We start from the raw sequence: 18,355 nt of genomic DNA, 5'->3' as shown, positions 1-18,355 counted from the left end.
CGCTGTCAGTAGAAGGAATAATGCCATATCATTATCATCAATAGGAGGGAAAAAAGCCCCATTACTTGTGTCAGTGGAAGAAATAGTGCCCATCACTTGTGCCAGTAAAATGCAACAAAAAAAAAGTAAAAGTGGGAGAGATTTTTTTTTATTACCATCCTCTGATCTTTTTTTGTTTTATTGAAAACATGTGACTAATAGAAGTATTTGGCCAAACAGGGAACTCCTGTAATTTGTTCTCATAAGCAGCAAATTGATGGGTGTGTTCTGCTTACAGAGTACCTAACCCTTCACCTAAATTATTTGGCAATTTTAGGAAATGTAGAAATACATGAATTTTACTTGATGGGATGGCTGACATATCGCTCAACTTCTGGAGATAGGGAATAAGGACACTTTTGAGCTTAAACATATAGGCAAATAACACACCCCTGCCATGCTCCCTTTTTGCAGACCATAAACAATTATCATGCAAGAAATGTAAAATGACAATTGCTTTTTTTTATCAATACATTTTGTTTATCATAGCTTTGAAAAATAAATGAAATATAGAGGCTGGATGAATTGTCTGGGGCAGGAGGTGTATATGCACCAAAAAGGGGGAGAGACCCTCCAAATCAGGCACAGTCAGAAGGTATGAGCTTAGGTCAGAACTTCACCTTGCAGAGTAATAATAAAAAAGTAAACTTTAGCCTTTACTAAAGCCCTATACAGGTGACAGGTGTAAATCAGATGATTGTCCATGGAAAAGATCTTTTGAGATTCCTGTGACACATGAATGATCAAGCGTTGTACACACAGCACAATTCTGTTCAATGGAGAGGAGAGGGGGAGAATGAGCAAGAAGCCCCCTGCTGTGCTCTCCTCCACAGGATTGCACAGCGATCATTCCTGATCGGTCATTTATGAATGACATTGGGGAGGCGTTCACATTAGATTTTCGCAGGTACTAGCACAACTGTTCATCTCGGGGAAAAATCATCTAACGTACGTAGCTTAACCTCCCTGTTCATGAGTGTGGCTCGGGGTGGAATTGCCAGGGAGTTTAAAACTCCTACCTTCTTCCCACAGTCCAGCGCACCTCTTCCAGCAGAGCTTGCAGCGTCCTCCAGGTAAGTCCGCAGCATCCTCCAACAATGCCCGGCATCCTCTTCCGCTGGCAATGCCGAACAGGCATCTGCGTAACTTGGCGATGCCCATTCGGCATCTGCAGCCCCGGCATGTGAACGTTGGGGACGCGAGGCCAGGGAAAGCAGATGCCGGGTAGGCATTTGCTCGCGAGTCTTAGGCTCGATGGCAGGACCGTTACGAAGGTAGGCGGGACCAGGAGAGAAATTTAAAATAATGAGAATTTTTAAATGTACCGCTTTTACATTTATAAAATCCTCATTAATCATACCGCCAGGGAGGATAAGGTTGTTTTCAGAACGGTGGCCGAAACATTGGTTTATATGTTGCTCCTGCAGCTAGTGACTTGCTAGTCACTTGGCCACTTAGCCAAAGAATCAAAGTTTTACAATGTTACATCAGATGGCAAGCAGCAATACTCACCACTGCCTCCGTTCATTCTCTATGGGTCATTGCGGGTGATATGCTACATGCCAGGGGTGTGAGAAAACAGTAACCACACCTGAGCCCCACCAGTCTGAACATAACTTAAATGAACCCCACTGCTTGACAAATTCATGTCCAGGTATTATTATTACACAGCATTTATATAGCACCAACATTTTACATAGCGCTGTACAAAGTCCATAGTCATGTCACCAGCTCTCCCTCAAAGGAGCTCACAATCTAATGTCCCTACCATAGTCATATGTGTTTACAGAGTCTAGGGTCAACTTTGGGGGGAAGCCAATTAACCTAACAGCATGTTTTAGGAATATGGGAGGAAACTCACAAAAACACAGGGAGAACCTACAAACTCCATGCAGATAGTGCCCTGGGTGAGATTGAAACCTGGGACCTAGCACTGCAAAAAGCGTTAACCACTGAGCCACCATGCTGCCCAGTTCTTTTTGCTTAACGAGTTTTATACATAAGGTTATTATATACAAATATATATCATTTATATTATCATTCCCTGGTAGAGAATCAATCACTGCTATTAAACATTTTGGATCTGGAAGATGTTTTGGTGAATGTCAGATTCACTGCTTTTTATAGTGACAACCTTCTATATTGAAAAATGATTTATTCACAACATATACTTCAAAAGTAACAAATAATATAAAACAAACCTTGATTTGAGCATTAGGCGCAATTATTGGAGTTTCTTTAAAATAGAAGTATACTGAATGGGAAATAGATGCCATCTGATGTACATGAGCTGTCTTTCACACATTTTCTCATTCTGGAAGAACTCATTCTCAAAGCTGCATAAAGTCACAACAAGAGAATTTAATGGATTTACTATGCATGATAAAATAGTAACACCACATTTGACTTTTCTTTGATGTATAGATTGTAACATGTATTCTGACATGTCTCTGCCAGTGTTAATGTATTTTCTCCATCCTCATGGATCAGATCACATAAAATGCTTTACTGGAACATAGCCTCTAATGGTTTTATAATGTCTTGCTAGTGTCCCCAGAGACCGGGCCACTTGTAGAAAAAAATTCTATTGTGCTGCAGTATAGCACACTTATCACACTCATTCTGCATGGCTGGAGGCAGGGAAGCAAAGGAATATAATATCCTCTGGAGCCTAACCGTATCATTAATTTAACTGAAAAAAAAAGCAGAGCTCCAAAAATACAAGCAAAAACAAGCTTAGTTTAAAACATGCTACGTCTGTGCAGCTATGAGCAAATAATGCATTTTTCTGGCTTTTAACCCAATATTCTCCTAAAATTTTTATTTGACAATAATTTATATCCCAATTAAATAAGTTGAAGCAGACCCCCAAACCGTCCTAACAGCAAACAATGAACCCTTGTACCTTGTGCTTATTAGGGAGAGGGGTTTATAATATGGCAAAGGATTGTCTGCCACATTTGGGTGCAGGTAAGTTGTACCTGAACGTCTCCTAAGTATCAGGAAATCCTCTTAATAGGAGGGCATTCTGTAAGTTGCTGATTATATGAAAGAAAAGAAAGATATTAGGTTGAACTCCTCTATATAGGTTGTCTTTGTTATAGGCCATCCCTGTTTACTCCAATATAGAAAGAAAAATAGAACAGGCTTAGAGGGGCTTTTGGGCATATTTAAGTTGAGTTTTACTCAAGGTACAAAGCATCCAAGCTACAATACATATAAGATAGTATTAGTAAATACATTAATGGCTGTCTAGCTAAAGCAGTAGTTGTTACAACAGCTTAAAGTGATCACGCATAATGCAATTGTCTCAGATCCCGACGCGTTTCACTGTTTGGCTTCTTCAGGGGCTTTATAGAGACTTCTGGTAATAGATCACCTAGTAGAAAATGGTATTTTAACCACACAGTAGAAAAGGAGGGGATGCTTTTACAGTGTTGAAGCCTGTATGGGGGGTGTTAAACTTTGGTTTAACTTTTGGTAGTTTGTCCTGGGTGTCATAAACATATGTTTCTGTCTGGTTCATATCAGATGAGAAGCACTCTTTGATTGTGGCTATGTTAGCTATCCAAAAGGATGTAGCTTCAGATGTCCAAAAGGTTGCTGATTATAAATTGCCTTGGCATGAGCAGTTTGCAAAAAGTAATTTTTTTTTTTTGAAACCCAAATTTAGGCCTTTTTCTGGTTTAATTGAAGGAGGCACCAATTTGTTTGTCTCAAGGGTTTACATTTTAGTCTGTTTTGTTTGGTACATAGGGCGTTCTGGTTTGATTGGGGCTTTTTTTTTCAGTCCAGTACCTTTTGTGCCACACCTGATCCTGGTCAGTCCACATCTGGCCTGAATGATGCCCAGCAACATGCAAGGACTTCCTGGACATAATTGGCCCATGAATGCAAGAGTTTATTGGTGAATTGTTCCATGCTAATTATTTTACTGCAAGAGACTGAAATAACAAACATGTTAAAATAATATGCTTCCTTTGCATACAGAAACTTTCCATATACACATATCAATAAAATGAATGCTATATTTAGATTTTTTTGTGTATTCTTGCTTTAAAGGGCCATGAGGTGTGTGCTTTGGCAGTGTGCTGTCTGTTCTCTGTGCAGTTTGTCTGTGTGCTGTATACCTGATTGACTGTAATAGTAAACAAAGTGATATGTTTTGTGTAGTCTGTCAGTCTGCAATGTGATTGAGTAAGTATCATGGCTAGGTGGGTATCATATAATTGTGCCTTTGCCATCAGTAGGCATGCAGTGTGATTGAGCATGCACCATTATTATTAATAAACATGATTTATATAGCGCCAACATATTACACAGCGCTCTACATTAAATAGGGGTTGCAAATGACAGACATATACAGACAGTGACACGGGAGGAGGAGAGGACCCTGCCCCGAAGAGCTTACAATCTAGGAGGTGGGGGAAGTAACACACAATAGAAGGTTCTGTCTGAACACCATAAATGTGCATGTCATATTACTATGGATTGACACTATGTGCACCTTGATGGAGCGATGCCAACTTGGCTCATGGTGACCTAATAAATCATCTGGCATTGTGATTGAGTGCCGCGTCTAAGTGTGCACAATTTATGTGTGTGCTGTGTTCAATCAAGCTGTCCAATTCTTTTGCCCTGTGCCAGAATGTGCATTTGTGTGAATGCCAGCACGCAGTAAAACTGTGTGCCACCTTGTATACCTGAACCATGAGTGAATATTTGCCACTGAGCGTACATCACGATGTGCATGTGTGCAGTGACTTGGCTTGTTTTGTCTACGTGCACCCTGCATTTCTATATACTGTAACAGGATTAACACCCCTGAGCATAAATGTGCAAACCTAAAGTGAGACACTCCAGACATGGACTAATTTGGATGCAGTCCATGCAGCAGGAAAATTTTCCTTTTACCTAAGATCATTGAGCTGTTACATTAGCTCAGCCAGAATGATTTGTTTGGCAGCTAATGGACAGGTCTTCTAGTATATGGATCTTAACAATGATTATACATAAAGTGTGACTTTGTGCAAGGAAAAGTCCTAAATAGTAAGAACTATAATTAACACATAGCACTCCCATAGGCAATACATTTTGCATTATGTGGAAGCCACTTTTGCTGTAAAGGCATCATGTATCATAAGTGTTTTTATACTCTTTGCAACTAATCTTTCCTTTTTAACTTGTAGGTCTGAAAGAAAATAAAAACTATATTAGATTGTTTTTCACTGGCAGAAATATTAAGGATATGGGGGGCTACAATCATCCTTATGGCTGAAAGATGAAATCCTGGACCGCTGTACCCCCTGCATTAGTGCATTACTAATAAATCGTCTGGAGTAGATTTTTTACAGAATAATTACAGGGTTTTCCAGGCATCCTTTTGGGGTACCACTGGCCAATAGAAAGCTGACACACTGACTCACTAAGAATCTGGAAGTTGTTCATTCAAGCATGTTTCCTTGCATGTAATTATTGTTTGTAAATTGAATTTATACCACTTTCAGTTAGTCAAGTGAAAAATCCTTTACAAAATGAAACACATTTGGTAAATCAACCACCATGTAAGAACCACTTCTGTTGCTCTTTGTATTAAAAAAAAAACATGTTTTGGGAATCCTTTGTCATAGGTAAAGCCTGTATTAATATTTATTTGTATAATAAAGATTGTGTATGGATATAAGGAAAAAGACTTGAAACATGACAACTTCAAATTGAACCTAAAACCAATATGTTGTTCATTAAAGTGAATGGCCAATAACAAGAGCTGTATGTGTGGCAGAACATAAGATAAAAATAATAAATCGTAAGCCAGCAGGTTTACTCCAGAAAAGATAGGTGATGTCTTTTCTGCAATAAAAAAATGTAGCTCATCGTTTGCAATGTTACCCCAAACTCTTGTTGCTCCATCTTGGGAAGCAGCTTCTTTACTCGGTCCTCCTTAAGGTTTTGCCATCTGGATTGCCCAGGCCAGAATCACATAAAATTCCTTGCAGCCGGGATTACAGGAAAAAGTATCACTCTGCCTGTGCTTTTTGCAATTAATATTCCATCAGTTTGCAACTTTTATGCTTAAAATATAGTTTCACTTTAATTTCACATGCATTGTGTATGCTGGCTAATACTGTTGTTTGAAATATAACCCCTTGTAGTTTGTCCTCCTTCTCTTCCTGTAGCTTCAATTGTTAGCCCCTCTGGTCTACTTCATCTTGTCCACATGTATTGGAGTGTTTCATGCCATCATCTTTTGACTTATCAGATGTTCGGATCCTCACATTTTTGAATAAACTTCTTAACATTCTGTGAAGTGTCATGATAGCATCAACTGTTTGCCCAAACTGGTGAAATTGTAAAGTTATGGATATCTCTGGACAAATGGGAAGTTTTGGGGATCACACTTCCAGTGCTGAGTCTGGGAAGGCAGAACAATGCGCATATACAGTATGCACACACAGATGGAAGTGTAGAGTGCAGTTACGTATTGTTGGCTCTGGTACATTCCCTGGTGGGAATCATTTATTGCCTTTGAAACACATGGACCTAGAAGATTCCCATTAGGGAATGTTTGGAGGAATCCAATTTTAAGGAATCTAAGGAATTTCCAGTTTTATGTATAGAGCCCTAAGAAATCCATGCAGGATCTTTTTGTGCCTTAGGAAGCATTTATAGCTTTAAAATGTTGTGATGTATAAAAAGTCACTTTAACTCATTAAAAAATCATGTGATTAAGCACACAGAATTTAAATAGTCCTTTGACCCTTCATTAGAGGCTGCATTTTTTTATTTTGAGGCAGTCACTTAAAAATTATGTAGGTCCAGATTTCAACAGGCTACATTATATATATATATAATAAATGTAAGTATACTTACAGGCAGTGTTCAACCTAGAAATTCTTTTAAGCTGGGTGGGAAGAAATTGTAGGCAGGTAGCTGCCCCTGTATACAGCCGGGGGGTTACTGAAAAGTGCTGGGTGGTGCGCCCAGCTAAAAGGGGCTGGGGAGAACACTGCATATAGTTTTTTTTTTTTTTTAAATATGGCAAAAGTATAATAATGATGAGCTCCCAAGACCGGGTCTGAAGACAACCTAAACACCAATAAAGGGTGGGGAAGTAGTATTGCCATGCAGTAGCTTTGGCTTTTTAGTAAACTGTTTTTAATTTATCTTCACAAAACTAAATTAAGTGTACACGTCTGGGAACCACTAACATAATCACTTTATGTAGAAGCTCCAGAATCTACAGGATACATTACAGTTTAATTAATGATATGTGCTGACTGCAGCTGCTTGAGATCTAGAGTATAGAAGTAACCTCCTTTTTACCACAGATCTTCAGGAAAAACTTCAGGGATTTCATTTAAATCCAGATCTGTGGATTTTCACAATTCTACTAATGTATTGCAATATCACGCCTTCATGGGCGGGCACAAGTGCCGCACGCTGGATCTCAGGGGAAATCAAATCAATTTTTTTTTTCTTGTTTTCCCTTGTGCGGAAAACCTGGTGCGTCTTATAGTCCGAAAAATACGGTAATTTCATAGTATGGACCCCTCCTATTCCTCAAGAGTCTGTAACTTTCTGAGATAACCCACAATCTTTACCTCTCTCAACTTTTTAGTAACTGATAGGAGGGGATCAAAGGGGAATATAATGGAAAATCACCTGATTGACAGCTACTGACCTCTTTTGCACAATAGCAGCATTCATTAGCAGTCTCATGTAAAGTCGGATTTATGCGTAGTAGGACAGGGATCTTACATGTGCAAGCTATTTTATACAGATTAGTCTGTGTACACCTCCTGGTGCATTTTATTCACACATTATGTATAGTTAATGACAGAGAAACCCCATGTACAAATGCTCCTTCCAGGATAAAGAAGAGGTGCATGCCTAAAATCTTTGTTTATGGTGTTTTTTCCCTCCTTATGCAAAATTACTTAATGGAAGTTACTGTTTCAGTAAGCCTATTGTATTATTATTATTATAATTAATAAACAGGTTTTATATAGCACTAACATATTACACAGGGCTGACAATAAAGAGGTAGAAAATGACAGACAGTGACACAGGAGGAGGAGAGGACCCTGCCCCGAAGAGCTTACAATCTAGGAGGTGGGGGAAGTAGCACAAAATAGGAGGGAAGAGATGGAGTGGTGGGAAGTAGTGAGGGTTTTAAAAGAAAAGAAGGGTAGGCAAGTTTGAAAAAAATAGTTTTAAGGACTCTTTTAAATGAGCAGAAAGTAGGAGCAAGGCAAATAGGATGAGGAAGACCATTGCAGAGTCTGAGGAGCTCTAAAAAAAGTCTTGGAGCAGTGCGTGTGAGGAGGTTATGAGTGAGGAAGTCAGTTGTATAATATTAGAGAAATGAAGAGAGCAGCTGGGGGGTCTTTTTCTATCAGGTCAGAAAGGTAAGTGGGATAAGAACTGTGTGGGGATTTGAAGGCAAAGCACGGGAGCTAGAATTTGATTCTAAGGTGAAATGGAAGCCAATGAAGAGAACTACAAAGAGATGCAGCAAAAGGGGAGTGCACACAATTTTATGACTTTGGTTAAAATAGTTTGAAGCTGTAAAATCTCACACACGCAAAGCAATAAAGTATTCAACACCATTTTTGTCATCTGAAGGATTTTTCCCCATTTATATGTATTTTTCTGCAAATATCTCAATATAGGTGACAATCAATTTGTATTTACAGAATGCAATGTCATGAAAAATTAAACGGATGCAAGGGATGATGGGTAAATGTAAAAATAAAAAAAAGCCTCACATGAAATAATTTAAGAACGTCCATCTGACTGATAATAAATTAGTCATAACAAGAAACACACATTACAGAACAAAAGTATTTACATCATCTTGACCTAGTAATGACATCTCCTGTAGCATACTCTTGATTCAAAGTCTATAGCTGTGCTTGGAGTGATCGCTGGTAAAAATGCAGCTATGTGTAGCAGATTAACTTCGTAAATGCAAGAAAAAAAAAAAAAAGCCAAATAACAAACATTTGCATGGGATTTGTATACTGATGCACACGAATCTTGTTACCATAAAGGACACACTGCAGTGTTTATTTGGCAACTGCATAGTTGTTCTGACCAATACCTGACACTTTTATGGCAGAATAAAACCGAAATCCTGCTAAACATTTACATAAAGCGTATCACTAAGCAAAACACTTTGTTTGCTAAAGAAAGAAGGGTTAGACCATCTGTAAAGTTTTTACTTTTTTATCATTGTGTCTTACTTGGGAGATTGATCGCTCTAGTTGTCCTTGTGACCACTGTCACAAGCTAGATTGTAGATGGGAAATTCAAATCACCTTAAGAGCAAGATTTGTGAGGGAATCTTCCAACAGGGACACGTTTCCCGGTCACAACTGTCTAACAGAAATTTTCATCACTTTGGTAAGATTTCCTGCTATGTTTCTAAGGCTGAGTACACACATGCAATACCTGTTGTTGGAAAGGACCTTTCAAAATCCTTACCGACGACAAAAGACTGCATGATGCATAAACGAGCGGTGTACGTACAGCACCGTTCTGCTCTATGGAGAGGGGGAGAGCGACGGAGCGGCACGTGCCTGCGCTCTCTCCCACTTTTATTATCAAACGAGAATCATCTGACGTGTGTATGTAGCTCAGGACAGAAAGTGGGCCAAGGGGGTTTTAAAGCAGAAATAAAATTGTGTGCAGGCAGGTTAATTATTGCAGAAAGGAATAGGGGGTGTCCTTTTTTTGCAGGAATACATACTAACCTGCCTGTCCGCAATCTTTCTGAAATGAGTATTCCAGCTTACCCCAACATGCTGGAAAATAAAATTATCTCCCGTGGCCTGAGCAATCAAGATGGGATTAGGTAAGGATTACGGTGTCCGTGAGGAATGGTGTGAAGTGTACTAAAATTGTGAATAGGAAGGCAGGAAAACCGTTTTTTTATTGTAGAAGCAACAGCACCTGTACAATAAACATCCTGCCTGCTTGCAACTTTTAATGTTTAGTTCTGCTTTAACCCTTACTTCCTCTACACCAAACATTTTGTTTATACATACACTTTAATACTTTAAACATAATCCATTTTTCATCCAAGAAATATTTGGGAAAGGTGAGACTCTCGATAGGGTTTTCATCTTGCTCATGTTATTGTGTCACGTCTAATGTAGGATGGCAGACAGGAACATTTTACTGCTGCACATAACATTTTTTATGTGCAGCAGCAATCTGGCTCAGCCAAATATGGTTATTACCAATGAAGGAAGAAAGGGGAAATTCCCCCTAAAATGAGGACACAAATGACAATAAATGAAAGAAAAACAAAAATACATTTGCTACAAAATAAGTGAAGACAGAACATAATTAGTGTTAAAGTTTTTAGATTGCAAACATTTCAGTTTAAATCAAATATATTTCAGTCGCATCAAAACAAAAAGGACAAATCTGTTTATTGCAGAGCTTTAGGCCTGTCTCCAGGACCTCTGCAGAGAGACCATTACTTCTACATAGAGAGAAGGGTTCATCTTTGAAGGAAGACGACAGTGCAAAGGTTTTTCTACAAAAAGACTTTGTACACTTCTTTGATGCATCTGGAATGTTTTTAGTTGATTTAAACTGAAACTTTAGCTGAGTTTTAAAATTTGCAGGGGGTATGATCCCAATTCTGACTTCCCCATTGCTAGAACATACACAAACTGCTGCAGACTTGCCAACTGCTGCCACTGCAACAAAACACCAGCTATTCTGGTCAAATTTGGAGCTTGATTCCAAGTCCTGGCCCTTATGTTCCTATTGGCAGCTTATGGGCCGTCTCACCAGCCAATAGTATTGCAAAGGGACAGCAGGGGTTGGCAAGCTTGGACACCAAGAACTGCTGGAATGTTGCCCGCTAGAATGGAATTGTATTTGTCACACACCTTACAAGCTTGTCCACAGGGTACTGTAATAAATTGGTGAAAGGCACGCCCATACAATCATAAAAAAAAAATCAGCATAGCATATATTTGGTGACTGCGATACTGCAGACGTGTTTACAAAGTCCCACTTCTTAAAATCACAATTAAACATTTTATTGTCAAGGAAGTTCCAGTGTTTTGTTATCCACCTCTGATGCCTATCCAGACTAGTACAAAATGTTGTTTCTTTGTGCGATATGTTATGGCCCGAAAACTTTAGGTGAAAAACAAGAATGAGTGATTTTTTTTTTTTGATATATTTGTCAGAAAAACAAAAACTGAGGGCTGCTACGAAGTATGAGGTAAAATGAAGACTCTTCACTATGCAGTCTTCGAAAAATGGCTTTAGTTATCTATCGGTTCAAGTTGGCGCACCACAGTGATTTTGCTAGCGAAGCTTTTAGTATTCTTTTCCCAGAACTGCCTGTATTTACACTGTATACTGCGTCAGCAAAAATATATATTTATATAAACATGAAGGAAGAGCCCACCCCCCCAAACTAGAATATTAGTGTTTGTTTTTTATATATATCCAACAGAATTCCAAAATTACAGTATCCTGTGTGCTTCTAAAAGGAATTCAACATTCCTTTTTGCATTTTCAAAGCACCATTCAAACAATTTTTTATTGTCAAATGACACCCACCCCTATTTTTGTACCAGAATATGCGGACAAGTGTGCTGCAAATGCCTCTACAGCTGGACAGTTGAACCCAAAAGTACAGGAAACTGGCTAGAGCACATCCATTTTGTAAAACCAAGCTTTCAGCCATTAGAAGTCACAGAGGTTGAACAGACTTTTAAGCTGTACATTCCTTAGTGTTACAGACTCTCTGGCTACCAAGTTTTTGTGTTGTTAATCTTCTAATAAATGCTCTTTCTAAAGTGAGGCCAGCCCCACTTGGCTTTAAATGCTCCTATGTCATAGATAGTTCATAAATGCTCTTGGTTTACTCTTCATTTGCTATTCCCGCAGACAATGAAAACAGGAGTTGGGTACAGTAATAAAGGTCAATTTTGTTTGTCAGTGTAAAGCGTTCTTCACGAGTCCACGTCACAGTGCAGACCTGATGGCATAAATATGCTCAGGAGATCAGTCTATGATATTGGTATTTGGTTGTGGAAAGAAAGGCTCTCCATTTGATCCAAAGTGCATAGTGAGAACAAGTTCATGTCTATTATCTTCTCAGTTCTCTTGTCTCTTTTCAGGTGTTCTTGGAGGTTTCAAAGAACCCCTTTCCCACCTCCCCTCCCGACAAATATATAATGTCCATTGCAATAAAAAGTCTTGTTGATCCCCCTGTACATCAGCCAGGTAAACAAACTTTGCCTGCAAATAATAGTCCCACTATAGTAAAGAAAATGGATAAGACAAAAAGTACATAAGAGGACCCAACTACGGTGTTGTTGGGAAGTTTGTAGGGTTGTCCACCAACTTCATTGACGTAAAATCCTACAGGGAATATTAATGCTGCAAAACAGAAAAGGGCCACTGTGGAAAGAGAAATAGAAATGATTAGTTATGAAAATATTTATGAAATACATTTATTTATTTTAAAACAAAGATAACAGAGACTGTTGATCCAGGGAACATCCGATTGCCTCATGGAATCAGGAAGGAATTTTTTCCCGTTGGAGCAAATTGTAGCAGGGTTTTTTTGCCTTCCTCTGGATCAACTATGTCCATAGGGTTTTATATCTGAAATATGTTTATTTCTCTAGTGGTTGAACTTGATAGGCTTATGTCTTCTTTCAACCTGACTTACTATGTAACTATAAATTGGCTAAAAGTTGTGTACTTTTTTTTATTCCAAACGTATGTTTATTTCCCTAGTGGTTGAACTTGATGGACTTATGGTCTTCTTCCAACCTGATTTACTATGTAACTATATATTGGCTAAATGTTGCATATGTTTTTTTAATTCCGAAGTACTAAAACATCCTACAAGACACAAAATGAATGCAGCTCAGGAGCGGAACCTTTTGCTTTACTCTTTTCTTACACTGACAAAAAGATGGGAGTTAAAGGGAAAACCGTAAAACATAATCAAGTTTTTCATTTTCCTTACTAAATAGATTGTATGCACAAAAAGCACAATACATAGATACCAAAGAACTGACACCAGCATTTTGTTCACCACCAATTACAGATCCCTAGAGAGGACCCACTTGATGGACTTGAATGTTTGAATTTTCAATAGAACGTAGGCTCTAATAGAATGTCTGTGCAAAATTACACTCTTAAGACTTCAATAGTTTACACAGTGGGACACTTACTGCCAGCAAACGCTAACCATCGGGCATATCTTGTAGTTTCTCTCCTCCAATGGGATGCCACTAGCAAACCACAAGTAAAAGTCAATGATATGATTCCCACGATAATGCAAAACAAAGCTGCAACCCACTCCGGCGGGAGTTGAGGAGAAATACAGATCCTGTCACGTCCATGTATAGTCTGACACTGCTTGACAAGGCCCAGCGTAAGAGCACCTGTAAAAAGAAAAGAAAAAAAAGTCATTAACAATGTGAATATTGTTCTTCAGTATACAATACAAACACTATGATTGTTTTTTTTTTTTTATAATATGGCTGATTTAAAAATGTATCCATTAACATTTATATGTTTATCTGTTAAAAATAAAATAGTAAACTAATCACAAAAAACAAAACAGTTGTCCAATAATTCAAATATCAGTTGTAAATGGAACTGCTCAGTGTTCACCCTAGGCCCATTGTCTGGTGTAATGCTGCTACTGCCCTTGGGGGCTGTATGTTACCAGTGCCAAATAGGGTGTGGCCAGGTGGAGCCTCCTACACAGCCGCTCTGGACAAAATATAATCGACCCCAAATCAGTTATAGTTCCCCAGTGTTCCCCCCAGACCCTTTTAGCTGGGTGCACCACCCGGCACTTTTTAGCAACCACCCGGCTGTTTTTGGGTGGTTACCAAAGAGTTTGGTCACAATACAGGGGCTGCCACCCACCTAAAATTTTAGGTGGTTACTGATAAAGTGGGTTACGATACAGGGCTACAATTTCTTCCCACCCAACTTAAAATAATTTCTGCGTTGAACACTGGTTCCCTTAAAACTCGGATAACCTAGCACTAGTTTTTAAAACTTTAGGTCTGCTGCTTTTAGGTATTGTTTTATATATTCCAATTTATTAGGCCGACTTTTATGTCTCAGAAACCTTGCACAATAATTACTAGGACAAACAAGCCAAAAAGTATTTTGGTGATCAGCCGGTGACATCAATTCTGCTTATGATATCACACACACATTAACAGACATAAAAGTAGTAAGTGAACGTCAATGTAAATATAGGATTGAACCATTTACATTGCTAAATGTTTGAATGTTTATTACCAGATGAGTCTTGGCAGGACATCAAAATCCATTAAATGGCTTTGAGAGGCTAATAGGTTATCTGCTTGAATGCACAGACGTTTAGCAGTATGTTTCCATTTCATGGTTTATAAAGAAGCAAGTGGAGTCTTGCCGAAATGTGATTAGTGGAATTCTCTGCTCTTCAGTGAAACTAATGAATAAAACTTGTCATTGTTTACAGACAACATTGTTATAGGTTACCTATGCCAGTTAAAAGAAACATAACTTTTATATCCTTCAGTGATTTTCTCACAGCCGCTGATATAGCTTGATTATAGTCATTTTAAAATCAATTTCAATTATTTCCAAAACCATCAATATTTAAATATATTATATAATATATATATTAAAAGGAAAAGTACTATTTGAAAAATAATTCTGACCATAGGCACTAGATGACGGCTAGAACCACCATCAGTGCTGAGCAGATTATACTTCTGTATAGGGCTAGTTACACAAGTGCAATGGTTCTTGTCCGAACAGCTCAGGGCTGATATCAGGTGATAATCTTGTGTGTGTACAGCGCTCGTCACCAATCCTTCAAACAACCATCCTGGCAGATCCACAAACGATGGACGAGGATTGATCGTAGAGGAAGTGAAGGGGCAGAGAGCGCAGTAGGGTACCGCTCAGTCGGTTTCCCCCTCTTCTCTCCATAGAGCTGAACGGTGCTGTATATAGTGCACTCGTTCATGTATTGTGCAGTCATTTGTTGTTGGAAATGATCGTGAAAGATCATTGATCATTTCCAATGACAATAATTGCACGTGTGTACAATGCCTAAGGTTGCGCTCACCAGCACTGTGTTTACTAAAACATTTTCTGACTTCCTTTAGGTTTTGAGGAGGGGATTGCATTGTTGGCATCAGCCTATTGGAGAAACAAGTGCAACGCCAGCCAATTAATTTGTCCAACTTTTTTCCCAAGTAGGAAAAGTTAAAACCTACTTGACATTTTTTAGCTTGTAAAAAAAAAAAAGTAGTTACTACTTTGCTACACTTAGCATGTGCAGAGAGGGGGAACTAAGCAAGGGCCATTAACTGCAGGCTACTGGTACAAATCTACAGGAGGTGCGCGTACAAGAGCGCTCACTCGAAGCAGGGAGAGAGTGAATCACTGACAGCATGCTTCGGCACACAGGTCCAAATAAACACAGGATTAATGTGGAAATCTGGAAGAAATACCCCAGACACACCACACCAAGATTAAATCAATACATACACCTCTCCTATTTAGACTATTTTAGAATATTGGCTAATATTGGATTTTTTAAAGCAATCTGTATGAGCTGTATGATTAATAATATAGCAACAAATTATATATGTTATGTTTGCTGAAATTTCATAGTACACAGGTCACTGTGGTTCTACAATTCTGAGAATCCATTTCCACCAGGGAGATCCTCTACATCAAGCCAGTTTGCCTACTTCATCATCTTCCAATCAATACGACTTCATACAGCACAGGTGTCAAACACAAAGCTCATGGGCCGAATCTGGCCTGTCTGGCCGTTTTATGTGGCCCACGGTGACTGTGCCGCATCCAACGGCCTGATATTTGCAGGCAGAAGGACCCAATCCCAGAAAGTTAGGTAGAAGCAGGACAGTCCACACAAATGCCTGACTGCGCTGCAGACAGAAGGACCCCAGCTGCTTCTTCACACTCCCGCCGAGACCCAGCACTAAGCACGACTGTGCCAGAGTCCCGATCCTGCTGCCAGTAGTATGCTGCTGCTGCTCCAGGTATGGGATCTCAGTGGGATGATAGCAATGTCTCCAGAGACACCGGCCTCCACCTCAACATAGTCACTGCCTCTCCTCACATAGACCAGGATAGGTCAGGTACACCAACCTCAGAAAAAGCCGCTAAGAACAAAAACCAATCACTACCAAACTCCCACTCTTCCAACAAGAGAAAATTTTAAAAAAGAGGGAGAGACAGGATGATTTCTGAGAGATTGCCTATCAACCTACCGTCATGTTTTTTGAATGTGGTGATTTTACATTTGTCTTCAAAAAAAAAAAAAAAAAAAAAAAAAACTTTATTGCCATTACAAAGGAGCTGAATAGCATGCTCGTTCTACTTTGGGTGCAGCCCGTCCGGCAATACACAGATACTACTGATGTCTTTACCATCCCTAGCGGTCTAATTCTGTTCGTATTTCCATGCAAAAAGCGGTCATATTTTTTGCATAGAATTTTTTTTTTACATTGTAGGCCTATATTTAGGCATAATTTTGTATAGGACTCAATACAGCTATTTTGTATTGAACCCAATACAAAATCATTTGAATTCCCCCCGGATCCGCCCGCTGGCACAGACGCATGCACCGACATCACCAGGAAACCCCCGGAAATCGTCTCTGCTCTTCACAGCTGGAGATCGAGGAGTAAGGCCGTGCCCCCAGAACCTGCGGGGACCAGCAGGACGATGGTGGACACTGACAGAGCAAGGTAAGTAGGGTTTTGTTATGTTTTAAGGTACCTCGAGTGTGACTCGGGAATACCGATTTCTGACTTGAAAATCCACCCTGAGTCACACTCGGATACGCCAGGACAGTCATCGGAACAATGTACATTAAGTGCTGTGCAAACGCCAGATTCGCACTAGCCCGGACGTAGCCCTAGAGATTCTCTAGCGTCAAATGCTTACATATACCACTCCACACCCTCCCAATATCCACTCTTGGTAAATGTTGGGCAAGTATATGAAATGCAATATGAACACAATTGAAATTAAAACTTTATCAGCCTTTCAATATATATCCCCCCACACACACACAATTGACTGAAGTTTTCCTTTAGGCGGAGTGAATTTTAAATCATTAAACACTATTCTCTGCCTAATGAAGGTGAATAAAAGGACTGCTTCCTCTGCAATCTGTTTAATGGATTTAATTGCATCCTTGTCAGTAAGTCTAGCACTTAAAAAAAAAAGCTGGAAGTATTCACGGTTTTATTGGTTACATATTAGCAGTGGAGTCTCAATCATGGACATTATCAGTATTAGGATTCACTTTGTTTCCAGCTGCAATGCGTTCAATCTGAGCAGCAAAGTCAGCAGAGTCCTGAAACTGCAAACCTGTGAGCTGACAGAGGACTACAAAGAGCGTATACCCCAAAACAGCACAATTATAGTTTCATTACCAGGAATATGGATGGAAAAATCATCCATCAAATCCATTTTAAGCATTCCCCCTACACCACCCACTGTACAAGCGTGCCGCCATGCTGCAAAAGATAATAAAAGCTAAACTGAATTTTTGAATAGTATGACTGCTGCTACCCTCTAAAGGCATTTCACCAACAAACTGAATGGTTGTAGTTTATTGACTGACGGTACTTTCTACTTTTTTCAAGGTATCTAATATTCAGTGTCACTCCTGCTGTATTCTTCATAATACCAATACAAAAATATCCAGCAGCAAGATGCCCGCCATCAAGACTAGGGAAGATAGGTGGACCTGTAATATGCAAGCTTTACACTATGCAACATTTTTTTTTTATTATTCTGTGTAGAGTTCTTTGTTTCCTAAGTTTTTAAAAAATCAGTTCCAATGTTTTTTTTTTTTTTTTTTAACATTTAAAATATATTAACGAAGAATCTATAAAAAGCTGTCAAGGATCCTTTTAATTCGACAAGCCAAACAGGATAGGAATATAAAATGGTGGCAGTTGAGCGAAAGTCAGGCCAAAAAAAAAAGACACAGGATTTTAAGGTGGAATAAATAAAAGTAAATATATTAAAATAAAAAGTGATAAAAGCTGTGAAGGCATCATTTTAGATATCAGAAGTGCACTTTTAAATATGTATGCATTAGCAAATAAACAAGTTTTCTAAATTATACAAGGCCTGCAGGAACCCAAGCCGTACTTGTTACCTGTCAACCTCATGGTGGCTTAAAATACTTGGAAGAGTAAGTCTGTTTTTGTTTTAGATTTCTGGTACAGCAGCTTTCTTTCATGTAGAAAGTGATTTGCAT

The 18,355-nt window shown here is 39.0% G+C and overlaps 1 protein-coding gene across 1 annotated transcript in view; it reads right to left on the bottom strand.

Moving 5' to 3' along the window:
• Positions 1 to 8,648: 8,648 nt before the first annotated feature.
• Positions 8,649 to 18,355, bottom strand: part of MOSMO (modulator of smoothened) — a 24,727-nt gene continuing 15,020 nt past the window's right edge. The window contains exons 2-3 of the mRNA XM_072418933.1: positions 13,263 to 13,475; positions 8,649 to 12,477 (exon numbers count right to left, since the gene is read on the bottom strand). Of these exons, the coding sequence (XP_072275034.1) occupies positions 12,293 to 12,477; positions 13,263 to 13,475 (398 nt within the window). The 3' untranslated portion in view covers positions 8,649 to 12,292. The remainder of the gene's footprint in view (positions 12,478 to 13,262; positions 13,476 to 18,355) is intronic.

Source organism: Pyxicephalus adspersus, chromosome 7 (assembly GCF_032062135.1).
Source record: "Pyxicephalus adspersus chromosome 7, UCB_Pads_2.0, whole genome shotgun sequence".
In the NCBI taxonomy this organism is placed as follows: domain Eukaryota; kingdom Metazoa; phylum Chordata; class Amphibia; order Anura; family Pyxicephalidae; genus Pyxicephalus; species Pyxicephalus adspersus.
Note: the sequence above shows the minus strand (reverse complement) of the source record. Positions and strands in the feature narration are given on the sequence as shown.